The sequence below is a fragment of the Trachurus trachurus genome (genome assembly GCF_905171665.1).
Source record: "Trachurus trachurus genome assembly, chromosome: 5".
Lineage (NCBI taxonomy): Eukaryota > Metazoa > Chordata > Actinopteri > Carangiformes > Carangidae > Trachurus > Trachurus trachurus.
In genome coordinates this window covers 4,084,342-4,100,953 of record NC_139896.1, presented here as the reverse complement: position 1 = coordinate 4,100,953, position 16,612 = coordinate 4,084,342, and the positions used below count along the sequence as shown (strand labels likewise).

At 41.3% G+C, this 16,612-nt stretch overlaps 1 protein-coding gene across 1 annotated transcript; it reads right to left on the bottom strand.

Moving 5' to 3' along the window:
• Positions 1 to 871: 871 nt before the first annotated feature.
• Positions 872 to 15,997, bottom strand: LOC310986104 (E3 ubiquitin-protein ligase MARCHF9-like; the record flags this gene model as incomplete). Its single annotated transcript, XM_083971870.1, has 4 exons — positions 872 to 1,191; positions 4,277 to 4,469; positions 9,386 to 9,541; positions 15,551 to 15,997. The coding sequence occupies 4 exons, from the start codon at positions 15,995 to 15,997 to the stop codon at positions 872 to 874; spliced, it is 1,116 nt and encodes a 371-aa protein (XP_083827996.1).
• Between the last annotated feature and the right edge of the window lie 615 nt (positions 15,998 to 16,612).

Here is a 16,612-nt window from a genome sequence, read left to right as displayed (position 1 = left end):
GGTTTATTTATTTATTTATTTTCAGCAACTGTGTCACGTGATTTAAACGTCTGATCCACGAGTGCAGCTTCAGACCGGAGAAGCTGTGGTCACATGTGCACTGCAAAAACTCTTACCAAGAACATTTGTCTTATTTCTAGTCAAAATGTCTCATTTCTAGTCAAATCAAATCTCATTATACCTAAAATAAGAAACATCACATAAAAAGTAGCTTGTTTTTAGACAGTTTTTACTCCTTTCAAACATATTTTCACTTGAAATAAGTAGAAAAATCTGATAGTGGAGCAAGTTTTTCTTTCTTATTACAAGCACAAAAAACTTGCTTTCACTGGCAGATTATTCTACTTATTTCAAGTGAAAATTAGTTTGAAACAAGTGAAAAAGATCTAAAAACAAGTTCATTTTTAGGTGATGAGTCTTATTTTAAGTGGAAAGAGATTCGTTTTGAATAGAAATTAGACATTTTGACAAGAAATAAGACAAATATTCTTGGAAAGATTTTGAGTTTTTGCAGTGTGAAGGAGCACAATTGTTCCCACAATCGAAATCCTGTAAAAACAGACAAACATAAAAACACTTCAATGACATCGTGTAACACTGCTCATGGTGGCTTTAAAAAAAATGGTTTTGTTTGTTTCCAAAAAATGTGTCTTTAAGTTTTTTATTTGTTGTCTCTGTCTCGACGTTTTTTTCCCCTTTGCTCGATTTTTTGTCATCGTCCAACTTTTGAGTTCAGGGAGAATCAGTGAAAACATCAGAGACTACGTTGACGTAGAAGTTGTCGGCAGTGTTTCTGTTTCTGTGGCCGAGTCGGATCAAATCCCAGTCGACACCTTCATGTACATATACTGACATATGTAAATACTGGGCCTCATACGGTGGTGACCCTCATCACCACCTCGTGGTTGGCACTGTGGAGGTTGTTGGGTCTCAACTGGCTGAGGATGTGCAAAATCGTGTATCCACAGTGGTGGTGCAGAATAGTCCTGATGTGGCGGCTCGGCCTCGGCCCCGTGTCGGCGTGAGAAGAGTTCCTGTCGCCGCCGCCGCGATCGGCTCCTTTACTGCCGGGGCCGAGCCGGTCGCCCGAGTCCTTCGCTTTCTCGTAGTTCAGCACTTTCCACTGCTGGTTGACGGCCTGCCAGCGCTTATAGATGCGGTACACAGACGATCCCTCGTGGATTATAAGGCCTGGGGCGCAAAAACACAGACAAAGGTCAGAGGCAGGAAGCAGGAAGGAGATAGACAAACAGTTGTTTGTTCATTAAAGCAGAAGTAAGCGGAATATTTGTGTTAATATAAGTCTTAAATAGTTATATCTTCCGACAGCAATCACTTCTATAGAGTGTTTGGTCTGAAACACGGGTCTGTCAGTCACTCTGCTCTGCTCTGAGCCGAGGAGAAAACTTTCCTTGTATCCTACAACCTTTATCCAATGAGGAGAGAGAACGGCATAAAGGGGCAGTCCTCTCTGTGTGTGCAGCCAAGGGATGTGTGTGAATGTGGTGACGTAGGGACGAGGGCGGGGCCTGCTAACTCCATCGGCTGACAGGAAGTTAGACAAAACCACCGGATCGCTTACTTCTGCTTTAAAAGTGTTTAGAAAAGAAAATTGATTTTGATTCCACTATGGGTCTTAAAATTAGTGTAATAACTCATCTATCAGACGATGTAGGCCAAACTTTGTGCACAATTCTATTTTTGAGTAAATCCGGGGTGAAAGTGAGGTAGTTTTTTTCGCATTGGATAATGCAGGCGCACGAATGATGCGTCACGTTGCTCACGATTCATCAGCCAATGATATTGGATCCATCATCTGTCAATCAAACGTCTGAGAAAAACGAGGAGACTCGTCCACCCCCACCGACACAAACTCTCCTCCGTCCCTCCTCCTCTCTCCTCCTCCAGATCCCTGTGTCCATCACTTAGCCTCGCTAGCTAAGTTAGCACGCTATAACGTAGCTAGCCTACTAGCTAACAGTTAGCTATGTTAGCTAAACACACACACACACACACACACCAAACTCAGTCGCTCGCCCCAAACATTGAATATCCCGCCCGCTCGATAACGACCAATCAAATTCGTTTTCCTTACTCGGGTAAACTCGTGGAAGGAGGCGCGACAAACGGCCGTTTCTGAACACCTTTAACTCATTGAGCGCCGTGCTGTTTTCCAAAGCTGATTTGCATATCAGCAGTTGACACCAAATGTCTTTTTCCGATTTTTTTCAGGTCAATACAGTAGATTTTGACCTGGTTTTGACCTGACGTTAATGCGTTCATGTGCCACTGATTCGTCCCAAAGCGGCAACCATCAAAAGACGAATTCCAGATTGTGAGTTTTTGAGTTTTCATCTATTTCAGTTCTGTTCATCACTGAGTTCCCAAATTCACACATAAGGTGTGTTACTGTCTATTTTCTTAATTTAAAAAAATGTAAAATTACGTTTTTGGCACTCAACGCATGGGCACAAAAAACAAACACACTCTTTTTTGGCGTTCAATGAGTTAAGTATCAGGAAGTACTTATGGAGCTACAGACGGTACACGCGTCTTAAAATAAACATGTCTGATGTTTTCTGTGTCACACAAACAAACAAACATGTTCATGCAAAACCAATGTAATTAGTTTCATTGGTGTCCATGAAATTAGAATAAACAAAATATGCAACGTGTTCACTGGGAGATAAATTGGTCGTGCTGCGTTGTACAGCATCTGAATAATAATTCCATATGAAGTAAAACGATGTCATTGTGCTAATTATAGAGAAAAACATGACTCTACATAAGAGAACTGCCCCATTTAAACCCTAACTTATTATTTATTATCATATATGTTAAGTTGTACACTCACCAGTTGTGTGGTTAATTACCTGGATGCATAAACATAGTCGCTATATTCTCAACAATTACACTTTTCTCATAAGGAAACATCTGTAAAAATGCTGCCTTCATGTGCTATGGTACAGATGGTATTTTCCACTTGTGATCTGGTATTTACCAGTGCGTTGTGTTCATGTGCGTTTGATGTTGTACAGAGAAAATAAAGATGGTGGACACACAGATTCAGACATGTTGGGTAAAACAATCTTGGATTGCCTAGTTCATCTCTTTCAGCAAGAAGATGAATTATCAAAACTAGAACGGTAAATATTAATATTCATGGAGATTTAGCACTGGCTATTTGGCTAGCCTTTTAAAAGCGTTTTTTACTGTACACTAGGGCTGGGACGATATAGCCTCGTAAACCAGCCTCTCGCGGAAATGCATTTCATTTCATTTCTCAGAGAGTCTGGCCTCATCCCCCCTGCAAGCGTTTGGGGTGGGCGGGAGCTGGGCGGGAGTAGTAGCAAAGACGGTTTAATATCTTTGGTAGTAGCGTTGACAGACAACCCCATTCAGCCAATCAGCAAGTTGGTGTAGTGACGGGGCTTTGCACCAGTCGGTCCCTGATTGGCCAACGTGATGTGTCAATCACAGCGGGCGACGCTGATTGGCTCGGCCTTCTGAGGGTTTCAGGCCAAACGCTTAGAATGGGGATGAGGCCAGACTCTCCCTCGGGATGAAATGAAATGCACTTCCACGAGAGGCTGGTTTACGAGGCTAGGGACGATATGCTTTTCTCCCGATTCGATTCTTCTACGATTTTTTGGATGGCAATTCGATTTAAATTGCGATTCTACGATATTGCCGATTCTCTTGATTTTTAGTCTTTAGCATTTTTAACATTTATCTGCACACAAACACTGTAGGAGCCTATAAATTAACATACTCCATTATAAAGTGAACTTGAACCATTTTCAAAACCTGGACTCTCTGTATGTAAAAAAGGCGAACAAATGCACATTGCACAATATAAAAAAAATTTCAACAAAAAAAAGAATCCCCCCAAAAAGTTTTTTTTCAAAAAAAAAAAAAAATCGATTTTTGAAAATATAAATCGATTTAAAAATCGTCAAAAAAGATATCGCGATATATATGTGAATCGATTTTTTTCTCCCACCCCTACTGTACACGCACGCATACATAAAGTGAATAGCTGCTAACTGTTTTCTAAAGGCTTGCCTTGCTTACCATTCACGAATCTTGCGTTAATTGCTCGCCGCCATGTTGAAAAGGTCAAAGGTTATTCTCATCTCGGCAGCTCGGGCATCAAAAAATTCTACGAGTTGCCCAGTGGAAAATACCACATGAGAGGGTGTTCATGTGCACTTTTCACGTCGCCCTTTTGGTATTTACCATAATTACCACAGCACATGAAGGCACCAAAGCTCACCTATGCAGACGATGTCCATGAAGCCGTACATGCCGTAGCAGATCTGGAACAGCAGGTCCTGTCGCTGCCACCTGGCCGACGGGCTGAGCGACGACCACACCAGCCACGAGATGCTGGCGAGGAGGAACAGCGAGCCGAGGATGATCGCTGCGATCTGCACCTTCTCGATCACAGTCAGGGAGATGGCCTGCCACTAGAAACAGACAGAGGGAGACAGAGACAGAGAGAGAAAAGAGACGATAAAAGCTGATATGAGATAATAGTTTGTCTCAGTCTCTGACTTAAAGGGATAGTTCACCCAAAATTCAAATTTCACTCATTATCTACTACTCCCCCTCATGTGGACTAAGGGCTGGGAGAAGTTTCAGAGTCCTCCGTGGCTTCTCTGAGTTACAGGGGGTCTCGGCGTAGCAGTGCATGTCCATATAACGGTTGCAAATGGATACCAACTGTCTTCATAACAAAAAGACACACCAAAAAACATCCAAATACCTCCATGCTGCTCGTATGTAATGTCCGTCTTGTATTGAAGCCCCAACATGAGAAATTGTTCCGAAAAAAAATTAAATAAGTCTATATTTCAAGCTTGTTTATAGCGGAAGCTCCTCTTCCCGGTCCGTCCAATTTGGAAATTTCGCATTTCAGGGCTTCAATACAAGACGGACATTACATACGAGCAGCATGGAGGTATTTGGATGTTTTTTGGTGTGTCTTTTTGTTACGAAGACAGTTGGTATCCATTTGCAACCGTCATATGGACATGCACTGCTACGCCGAGACCCCCTGTAACTCAGAGAAGCCACGGAGGACTCTGAAACTTCTCCCAGCCCTTAGTCCACATGAGGGTGGGTAGATAATGAGTGCAATTTGAATTTTGGGTGAACTATCCCTTTAAGTCTTTGCAAACCACAGAGATCGAGCTGCAGAGACAAACTGAGCTTCATTTCACTTCATTTCCGTTCATGTTTTCAGAGACGGGTGAGTTTCACGACAGTGTTTGTGTTTTCTGACTCAGACTTGACTCATTATGAAACTCAACACTTTATTTGTCTCTTTGCTTTAGGCCACGTTTCCACACTGCATCAGCAAAAACGGAGATTTCCCCCCTCTATGTTTTTCAAAAATAACATCGTTCACACCAGATCTCTCCAGATCAACTCTTCATTTACATGAACCAACATAAAAATGCGGTGTTAAAGGGATAGTTCATTCATACATTTTGGCAAATTGGCCCATTGCCATAATCCCTATAGTTTTAGCAGTACTGTAGGTTCGTTACCTTTAATTGTCGGTGCAAGCTATTTTTAGAACGGCGGAGCAGAGCCGTGAGCTGCTCAGAGCTACGCTACGGAGGCTCATGGGATTTTTTGGTTTCCCTCGTCAAACTCATCAAATACACAATCAAACAACTCCACAACGCTCTGGTGGACAAGTTGTGACCTGCACATTCACCACACTATGAGATAATAACACAACGTTACCACACAGAGTTGTTTTAGAGGTAAATACAGAGACTGCTTGATGAAAAACTAAATGAATTTACCTCGAAAACAACAATCAATCAATCAATCAATCAATCAATCAATCAATCAATCAATCAATCAATCAATCAATCAATCAATCAATCAATCAATCAATTTGTTTATTTCGGGCATGTCAACACATGGCCGAAAGGGAAAGCGGGAGAAGCAAAAGCTTATCTAGTCCCGCCGATCCTTCGCCGATGCATTTTCTGTTGCGTATTGTGACTTTCTGTTTGCGTTGTTGCATGTTTTTGTCTTTAGTTGCAGTTTTTTTGTCACATATCACATCTGTCACGTGTCTGAATGAGCTCCAGATGTTTCAGAGCCACCTGAGACAAACGACAGACAGATGTTTCAAACATGGTCACAAATCGATCCATAATAACAGGTCAAAAAGAGGAATTACACGTTACTTTTCATTAGTATATGAGGTTTATCTGTTTATTAGAATAGTGTTGATCGTTATATTGTAACTAACTTAGTATAGGGTATATATGGTATATATTTAATTATGGGGATAGTTTATATATATATATATATATATATATATATATATATATTTATATTTATATTTATATTTATAAGGATATGTATGCAGTATATTTCTATATTTGGAATTATATATTTATACAGATATTTATGATGTGTATTTAGGGTATATATTTATATAGGTGTATTATATTATTTATGATTGAGATAATTATTATGTGTGTATATATATGGTATATATTTATATAGGTATTATGTATTATTTATGTAGTTACAAACTGAAGAATAGTTAAAAAGGGGTGGGAAATTAGAACGTTTTTTACTTCTCCCTACTCCTTTTTCAAACAATATGCTGTGTTTTGCTATGTCTTGGCTCTATTTTTTATTTTATTTTATTTTTTCTTTCTTTTGTATGTACAGATAGTTACATATATTTTTTTATACATGTTCGAAAATAAAAATACATTCATTCATTCATTAATTCATATTATGGATCAATGTAGATAGTCGATGGTCCTGGTCTCCACACATGGTGACAGTGAGATCAAATATAGTGAAGCTTTTCTCTTTTCCACCAGGGTTCATAGAGAGTATAAACCTCCTCTTGGCAGTGAGTCGCTGGTGTCACTGCTGGTTTTAATGTCGCTCATCACATCTCATCCTCTGTGGGAGAAACTCTTCACTCCGGGTCTCTGAGTGCAGCTCACTAACACGTTCACAGTGATGTAACTATACGATGCTTTCACACTCTGATGACAGAAACGTCCACGCAGATCCAGAATTTGTCGCATCTCATGTATCATTTCTTCCAGGTATTAAAGCTTTTCAAATGGCTTTAAAGGGATAGTTCAACATTTTGGCAAATTGGCCCATTGCCATAATCCCTATAGTTATATTGTTTTAGAGGTAAATGCAGAGACTGCTTGCCGAAAAACTGTCCCTGACGAGAACGTGCATTAGCTGTTTTGCATGAATTTCCCTCTAAAACAACTCTGTCTGGTAACGTTGTGTTATTATCTCATAACGTGGTGAATGTGCAGCTCACAACTTGTCCACCAGAGCGTTGTGGAGTTGTTGGATTGTGTATTTGATGAGTTTGATGAGGGAAACCAAGAAATCCCATGAGCCTCCGTAGCGTAGCTCTGAGCAGCTCGCGGCTCTGCTCCGCCGTTCTAAAAATAGCTTGCACCGACAATTAAAGGTAACAAACCTACTGATATGACTATAGGGATTATGGCAATGGACCAATTTGCCAAAATGTTGAACTATCCCTTTAAAAAAAAGGGTGGATAACTAAAAAAAATTAATTAACACCCGTGATTATAGGAACATACAACATGGAAAATCTAATGCTCTACCTGGATTTAAATATGAAAAAAATTACTTATTATTGGAGGAAATGTGAATATTCATCTTAGTACACAACCAATAGTGTAACCAATGAAAATGGATGAGCATGTATGCACCTGTGTGTACAATAATATTTGACTTTGGCTATTTATAAGAACAAAGAACATGTAAATCAGTTGGGTTTGAGTCCGTATTGGACATTATACATATAATTGTCTTTTATATTGATTATTTGGGCTCCGTAAAGACGTCTGTGCTTCTTCTGTCGTGTTAAATAATATGAGAAACGGTTCAATAAAGAATAATAAAGTATAAAAGAGATCATTTTGTGACTGATTGATGTTGTCGTCCGGCCTGAAGAACGACTGACAGGACGGGAAATTTCATCTGATCTGATCTGAGCTTTGTTCCATCGTCATTCACAGGCTGAAATCTCTCAGTGACACCGTCTGAGTGTGTGTGTGTGTGTGTGTGTGTGTGTGTGTGTGTGTGTGTGTGTGTGTGTGTGTGTGTGTGTGTGTGTGTGTGTGTCCATATGCAACACACACACACACACACACACACTCCACACAAGCATGTTGAGTCATGTTGCCAACTCTTTGAATTCAGTGCATTTGTTCTTGGCATCTTCTTTTTTACCTCCTCATCACAACATCGTCTCTTCCCTCCTCTCCATTTGTCCACAGAGAATAAATAAATAAATTGTATAAATAGCTTCGTCTTTCTGCCAACAGACGACGCTCATGTGCTTCCTGTCGCTTGGGACAGAATCAGTCCCCAACCCCCATCAAACCCCCCAAAAAAGAAAAGATCCTTTGGGTGGTAATGAATTAATCTATTACATAAATACCAGCACATTCACCTCACGGTCACTTTATGACCCTCTTAACCCTCTGAGGTCGACGGGGGGAATGTTTTACAGATTTTTATGATAGCGACGCAATTATTTTTTTTATTAAAAGCGGGACACTTCGGCCTTTATAAAGAGGCCACTGGTGAGTCTGTAGCTCAGCCAGAGGCGGAGTCGTCCTGCCTCAAACATCCAAAGACCCGTGTGCCAAAGAGTTCATTCATTTACATCCAGATGGTTGATGCTCTGTTGCCTTGTATGATCGAGATTATCAGGAAAATCAGCCGTAAATGCAATAAATAATACGTAGATTTACCAACTCAAGGCATTTAACGCAAGCTAAGACCAAGACATGGCATCATAAAGTTTGTTCACTGCAGGAAACAAGACAAAAAAAAGCCTGTGTGAACCCAGTGGAAAAGTCAGACCTGTTTTCATGTCTGACCAGTGTGGCATTTTTGTAAATAATGTAAATAATATATTTTGTATCATAGTTAGAGCCTTTATTCTGTTCCCCCCTGATCCCAAAGACCTCAAACAACAGTTATACAGTGTCTAAAAAGAAGTTTATAATAATTTTCTGCGTGTTTCCAACAAATATGTGCGGAATTTTTGTTCCTTTCTTTGTCTGATCATAATCATATATCTTTTTCTACATTCATATGACGCCACTACAGTGTTAATGTGAAAACCCAGGTTGTCCTGAAAAAAAATGTATGTCAGTTACTTGATTGTGCATCACAGGGCCAAGGTTTAACACACAAAGAGACCAGGAGATTTCTATGCTTTTCTGCCAAGACAGACAGACAGACACACACACTCCAACCTGGCAACCTTGCAACCTTGTAACCTGGCAACCCCACAGTGTTTCTCTTCTATACAGTGTTTCTCCTGTACCTGCAGTGGGTTCTTGGTGCTGATGGCCAGGACCTGGTACTTGAAGAAGCAGAGCTCGCAGCTCCAGGATCCCCGCTCGCTGATCCAGCGGATGAGGCAGGTCTGGTGGGTGCAGCGCACGGAGCCGTCGCAGCGACACGGGCTCAGCAGCTCCCCCTGCAGGACACACACACACACAGCACCGCATCACACACAAAGATCAGACTCACAAAGAGGCTGATGCTGCTGCTGCTGCTGCTGCTGCTGCTGCTGCTGCTGCTGCTGTCCACTCAGCCTGTCACCACCACTGATTCGGTGCAGACGACGGTCAATAAGATCAAAAATAAAGATGATTATTATTGTTATCATGAACGACTCAGCTCGTAAATCCTCAGCTCTGATGCTGCTACTGTCAGATTTTATGAGATGGAGATTCAAGATTCAAAGTGTTTATTTGCACAAAAGGAAACATGTTTCCTCGACAATTAAATTCTTTCTTTGTTGTCCACACCAAAAAATACCAGCATATGAGAAATAAAACTAAGTATAGAAATAGAAAAACAATTAAAGAGCAGCAAAAATAGTATGATAATAATAATAAAACAAAAAAAAACCCTAAAAGAATCAAAATCTGATTTGTTGGCCAATTATGTTGCGTACATACAAGGGAATTTGACTCTGGTTTGCATAGCTCTCACATACAGTAAAAGACGTACAACAACAACACAACAAGTTAAGAATAGGCTAATAAGAATAAGAATAATACAAAAAAAGAAGTTAAATAAGATGAGATAAATAAATAATCGTATGTGCAATATGCATGTAATAATAAATAATGTGCAAATTATTGCAAAGTGAAGGTGCTGGAGAGAGAGACCAGCAGGTTCAACCAACGCACATTCATGTGGTTTAGTCTAATACGACATTAATTTATTTGTTTGATTAATGAAATATGGAAACAGCTAATTAGAATAACTGATATGTAACTGGGAGAAGTGGTTTAGTGGTTTAGCGTTTACAAAAAGCAGGAGGAGAGAGACTGAGGTGGTGAAAATCTAACTTCTATTTTTATGAATCTTTTCAGTCGAGTGAATTTGATTCTGTCAGTTTTGTGTTGAAGGTGAAGAAACTCAACACCTGATCACTTCACTTCACTTCACTGCCTCTGCCATTGTTTCCACGTTTACTCCTCTCTCTCTCCATCCTCCTCTTTCTCTTTCTCCATCCATTCTCTCCCTCTTTCCATCCTCTTTCTCCATCCTTCTCTTTCTATATCCTCCTCCTTCTCCATCCTCTCTCTCTCTCCATCCTCCTCTCTCTGCATCCTTTTCTTTCTCCCTCCTCCTCTCTCTCCATCCTCTCTCTCAATTCTCTTCTCTCTCTCCATCCATTCTCCTCTCTCCACCCCTTTTTTTCATCCATCCTCTCTTTCCCCATCCTTCACTCTCTTGATCCTCCTTTCTCCATTCTTCTTTCTCCATCCTCTCTCTTCCCCCTTCTTCTCTCTCTATCCTCTCTTTCCATCCCTCTCTTTCTCCATCCATCCTCTCTATCATCCCTCTTTCTCCATCCTCCTTTTTCTCCATCCTCTCTCTCTCTCCATCCCTCTTTCTCTATCCTCTCTCTCTCCATCCATTCTCCTCTCTCCACCCCTTTTTTTCCATCCATCCTCTCTTTCCCCATCCTTCAATCTCTTGATCCTCCTTTCTCCATCCTCTCTCTCCCCCTTCTTCTCTCTCTATCCTCTCTCTCTCTCCATCTTCACCGTGTCTTTGTCCTATTTTGAACATTCTTCGTCTTGCCCAGTAACTGTTTCCCACCAGCTGCTGCAGAACTGCTGAGAGGAGAGAAAAAGTTCTGCTGCAGTTCATCACTGATGTGGTCACTTACTGACTCATCTCACACAAACGGCCGATGACTCGATTCCCTGAAGACACCTGTTGCCTCTCACTCTACTTACTGTAGTGAGCAGGACCCAAATAAAACCTCTACTCCACTCCTGATTGGTGTCATACAACCTGCAATCAAAACCCAGTAAAAAAAAAAAACTTTTTCCATCTTTATCTTTAAAAAGAAATGACCCTTACAACATCAAACTAATGAAAAAATTATAAAAACCTAGAATAACAGGGTTGGAGAAGTCGTTATCTAATGGTCCTCTGTCTTTTTGGACTTTTTATGTTAAATTGTTGTATTGTTTTGGGGACTACGGATGTAATTTAGCACCTGTGCTAAATCCGGTGTATTTACTGTGGGTACTCTAGCACTCACTGTCCATTACTGTACTGTAATATGCATTGTCCCGACCAAATAAACAAATAAAGTAAGTAAAAGTCAGTCTTTTCATTGTAATAGTTCCACCGTTTGCTTTACATCAGTCTCTCTGGTTTTGTCTTACAGTAACACACCTTAGATTAGGGAATATTTGCCCATTCTTCTTTGCAGAATAGTCTGAGTTCAAATCAAATGTCTCGGTCATCCTGACGTAGGTGCACGGTGTTGGTGTTTTTCCCACTTCTTACAACAATGAAGCTCTGAGCGGTTCTCACAGGGATAGATAAAACCTTGGAAATCCCTTTTCTGTAGCTTTTCACTTGACTTCAACCTTCATCAAAACTAGGGAGGTACTGATCCAGGCTTTTCAGTCCCAGTGCCCGATAACGATATCTGGGTTTTAGCGTATCGCCCGATACCGATCCGATAACCACTTTACTGTAACATTACTTGCCTAACTTTGTAAAAAAGTTGTTGCTCTGTGTTTGTTGTTGCGTCACAAACATGATGGAATTGAAGTGAATATATTATCGGCGTCATGCATCAGCCCCAATATCCAACACCCAATCTAGCTATTTGTAGTCACTTTAAAGGGATACTTCACCCAAAATCGAAAAATTCACCAATTGTCTACTCACCGTCATGCCAAGGAAGGGTTCAGAGAACTTTTGGAGTTATCAAAACGCTTTAGGAGTTACAGGGGGGTCCGGCTGACAACGGATTTTCATATAATGGCAGCGGATTGTTAAAAACAGAGATCACATTCATTTTTTCTGAACAACTTTTCCATGTGGCGGCTTCAGGACACTTGGGTCAGTACAGACGAGCAGTATGGAGGTATCTGGATGTTTCATAGTGTGTGTTTTGGAAGATTCAAAAGTGAACTCTATCTGCCACCATTATATGAAAATCCCTTCTTTGGCATGACGGTGAGTAGAAAATTGGTGAATTATCGATTTTTGATCATAATGTTGATGCTCTGATCTATATATTACATAAGTCAATATCTGGGCCGGATATCTGTGCTTTCCTGATGAAAAAGTTGATTGGTTGCACCTGAGCAAACAAATATTTCACTATTTGTCCATAATGTTTTAAAATGTTATTTTCACTGTGATGAGGAGGGTTATATTCTGTACATCCAAACAGCTGAAAAAGAATTTGAATTCACTTTAATTTCTAGGCTGTAATGTGACCGTGAGTAAAGACTGATGACTTCTGTACAGGCGCGGTGTGTTTCCTACTCTAAGAAAACAACATGGACTAATAATTCACACCACTCAGCGTCAGCGCGACTCGACTCGACCTCCCTGCAGCTTTTAGAGACCTGACATGTGGGTTATGTGGCTCCACTCGACGTGAACAGAGCACAAGTGCATGCACCCAGAACTGTAGCTGCTGCCTGTTCAAACTTCAGAGAGCTTCTGCTGCTGCTGCTGCTGCTGCTGGTGGTGGTGGTGGTGGTGTTGGTGGTGGTACAGTGCTGTGGGGCTTCCTATCAAAGCACAAATCATCAGGCGCCTAAAATAGCACATGTGAATGTCAGGACAAGTCTGAACAGCACTGCCACTCACACACTTATTATATATTCCTTCATGGCAGCAATAAAGCATTGTAAACTGTCAAAGAAGAGTTCAGTGGATTCTTTTTTTTTTTTTTTGGCTCCTCCGAACCCGACACACTTTTTAGAAAATAACAGCAGGGGGGGAAAGCTTTTTCATTTCACACTTAATTGTGATTAATTATGGGAATAAAAGCAAAGCACCTCGTTATTGTGGAGATATCCCCAAAGCGTCATGTGAAGTGAATGCACGTTTTTATACGCTGTCGGCTTGAAAGGAAAAAAATTCACTATTGATGTTCTCAGTTGGGCCTCGTCGACCCATGACTGCTTTACCAATCAGCCTTTATATATATTTATATATGTGATAAAGTGTGGAGTTTATTATCACAACGCTCTTATTTTGATACGTTCTCCTCTCATGTCATTTTGCTGCAGCCTCAAAAGAAATCACAGGACATCTGGTGCAGGTTTTTGTGTTGTCAGTCCGCGGGGCCTCGGGGAGTCTCACACTGACACAACACAACGCTCCTGCACATCTCAATTTACATCTTCTGTCTCTGACTCGTGGTGATCGGCCTTTTAATTTAGCTGAATTATCTGGAGGGAGGAAACAAAAAAAAAAAAACTTCCTGCAAACTCTCTCTCTCTGTCTCTCTCGGTCTCTTCAAGGTTGATTTCATCCGTCAGATTCGACACGCTCAGATCTGCACATGTTAGATCACGTCGTCTTTAAATAAAATAACATTACATTTCTGTTTATCCGTTCTGTCTTCCTTCTAGCTGCACCGTGCACGCCTGACCTCCCTGTCCCTTGCAGGACTGATCACAGGTTTGATCCCTGCAGCCATGGCTCCTCCTCCTCCTCCTCCTCCTCTAGCAACTTCCTGAACTGATCCTCCTGAGCCTCCGTCCGTCACTCAGACTCTCCTGTATAATAATAATAATTTGTATATAGCCTAAAAAGGGTATTTTATGGCGAGGAATCTTTCTTCTTCGATGCTTCTTCTTTTCTTTTTTTTTATGGCCTAATTTCGAGCATCAGATGCTGAATTTATTCCTGCGAGGAGGAATTCACAGAATAAACACACAGCTCCTCCTGATGATGCCCTTCCTCTGCCCACTGCTATTTTCAGATCACTGCTGTGCTGATAGATTAATTCCCTTTCTTCTTATTCTTATTCTTTTTTTTTCTAATCCTATAGTCATTCTGGATCTTTTCTTTTTTTTTTGTTTTAACTTAGGCCACAACAACAGATGATGTGATACAGTTTGGGCTTCATGTGTAATGACTCATCATCAGCTACTCATCACCGTCGGCCTGAATGGACACTCTCACAACAGCTGCATCACATCATCACGTCTCCTGTGGCACAAAAATCAACCTTCTGGCTCTTTTGCAACAGAAAATCCTGCTTTTTTTTTCTTTTTGCTTTGTTTTATAAACATGTTGGAGGAGAAGATGCACCTGACACAGACACAAAGACACAGAGTTTCATCACTTGTACAGTGCAGTTCCAGTCAGATCATCTCAGCTCTTAGCTCTGCAGCTTCACTTTGGATTAGATGATCTCTTATTTTGAAAGTCTGGAGCTGTGCAGGTGAATGAAAACACACCATCACCACCACCTGCCTGTTACTACTGTTAAAAGGTGGCACCAGAGCTTTTAATTTGAAATGATCCTCCTGAACATTGTTTGTCTCAGTGGAGCTGCCAGATTGGATTAGTTCCCCCACAAAGATTTATTTTTTTATTATTTCAAAGTTAATTCTGCTGCTGCCAGACTTCTCGGTAGAGCATCGTGGCAGGGTTTAGTTTAGTTTAGTTTATTTAAAGTGTAAAATCACCATTTTTGATTTGATTTATTTATTTAGCACAATTTTAAAACAGTGCAAGGAGGGAACGAAGCCTAGAAGGAGGGAACGAAGCCTAGAAGGCTTGTACATGGTGCAACATGGTCTTGATACACTTTACAAAATTCATTACAATAATAAGAATTGCAGGGTCACTTATTTACACAAACAGTAGCCTATACGATAAATGATCAGAAAAATACAATACACAGTAGGCTATGTTTGCCTATTTGTGGAGGACAGAAGAAAGAACAAGCAAAAGAACGCACAGGGAGATAAATAGGAAATTCAAGGGTGACCTGCTTAAACCTTAAACACTCTTCCTCCATCTGAGCGGCGCTGGCCACGTGTTTTACAGTAGGCTATATTTTTTTGGGGAGCCTTTTGTCCTCAGGAGGAGCGCAGCATGCACCGGAACCTTGAATTCAGGGTCAGTCAGTTCACACACTCAGCAGCTTTTCTTTAAATTAAAAAAAAAAAACAGGTTTTAACTTTACCTTCTCTGGGCCCTGGAAGCAGATCCGGCACTGCAGAGATCTAGATCCGCTCTCGGAGATACTCGGCAGGGAGGCAGAGTCCAGACCCCCTGCACCTCCTCCTTCTCCTCCTCCTTCCTCCTGGTCTTTATCTCCTCCGTCTTCTTTATTATTCTCCTCAAACGCCAGACTGCGTGGCCGCGGGTCAGAGCCGTAATATTCCTCCTCGTCGTCCTGGTGCGAGCAGCTGAGCGGCGGCCAACCACAGCCCCCGATGGCGAGCCCTCGCATCCTCCTGTCGGCGGTACCAGCGGTGGTGGTATCGGTGTTGGTATTAGTGGTGGTGTCGGTGTTGGAGGTGCGTGTGTCCGGGTCTGTGCCTGTGTCAGTCCTCCTGCTCGATCCGGAGCGCATCAGCAGCAACACTTTCAGTTCATTGAAAAACATCCGAATCTGATACTTTAACATTCTTCAGCTGCTTTTACCAACACAGACAAGACAGGACAGTCAGTGTCTTCAGCCTGGCTGTGGCAGCTCCATCAGCTCCATCACTATTATTATTTATTATAAATAGTATTATTATTATTGCATTTGGAACATCTGTTTTTCACATCCTCTTAAATCGCTCAAATAATAATAGCCAAAGGACCTGGCTGGGTCAAAAACGCGTGCGGAACAACATGATAGGCTCTCAGATCAGCCCATAACTCTTTGCATATCCTGTTGTTATAGCATGTGCACCGCGATCCAGCCAATGGGGAGGGATTATTTCTCATGGACACAGGCGTTTTCTGTCGGGATTCAATGGACGCTGAGAGGAGGCACCGACACCAACAGCACCGACAGAGTCAGTCATCCTCCTCCTCCGGTCTAGTTGTTTTTTTGTTAAAAGAAAAAAAAATCAGGATGTGTCCGAAGATGGAAAAACAAAAACGAGTCTGTTCCTGTTCCTCCTCTTCTTCCTCCTCCTGCTGCTGCTGCTCCGAGGAGAGAGGAGAGGAGAGAGAGAGAGAGGGGGGTTGATATTAAATCCTATTAACAACTAAGTCAAATCCGATTTTATGTTTGAGTTTCTCATTTACC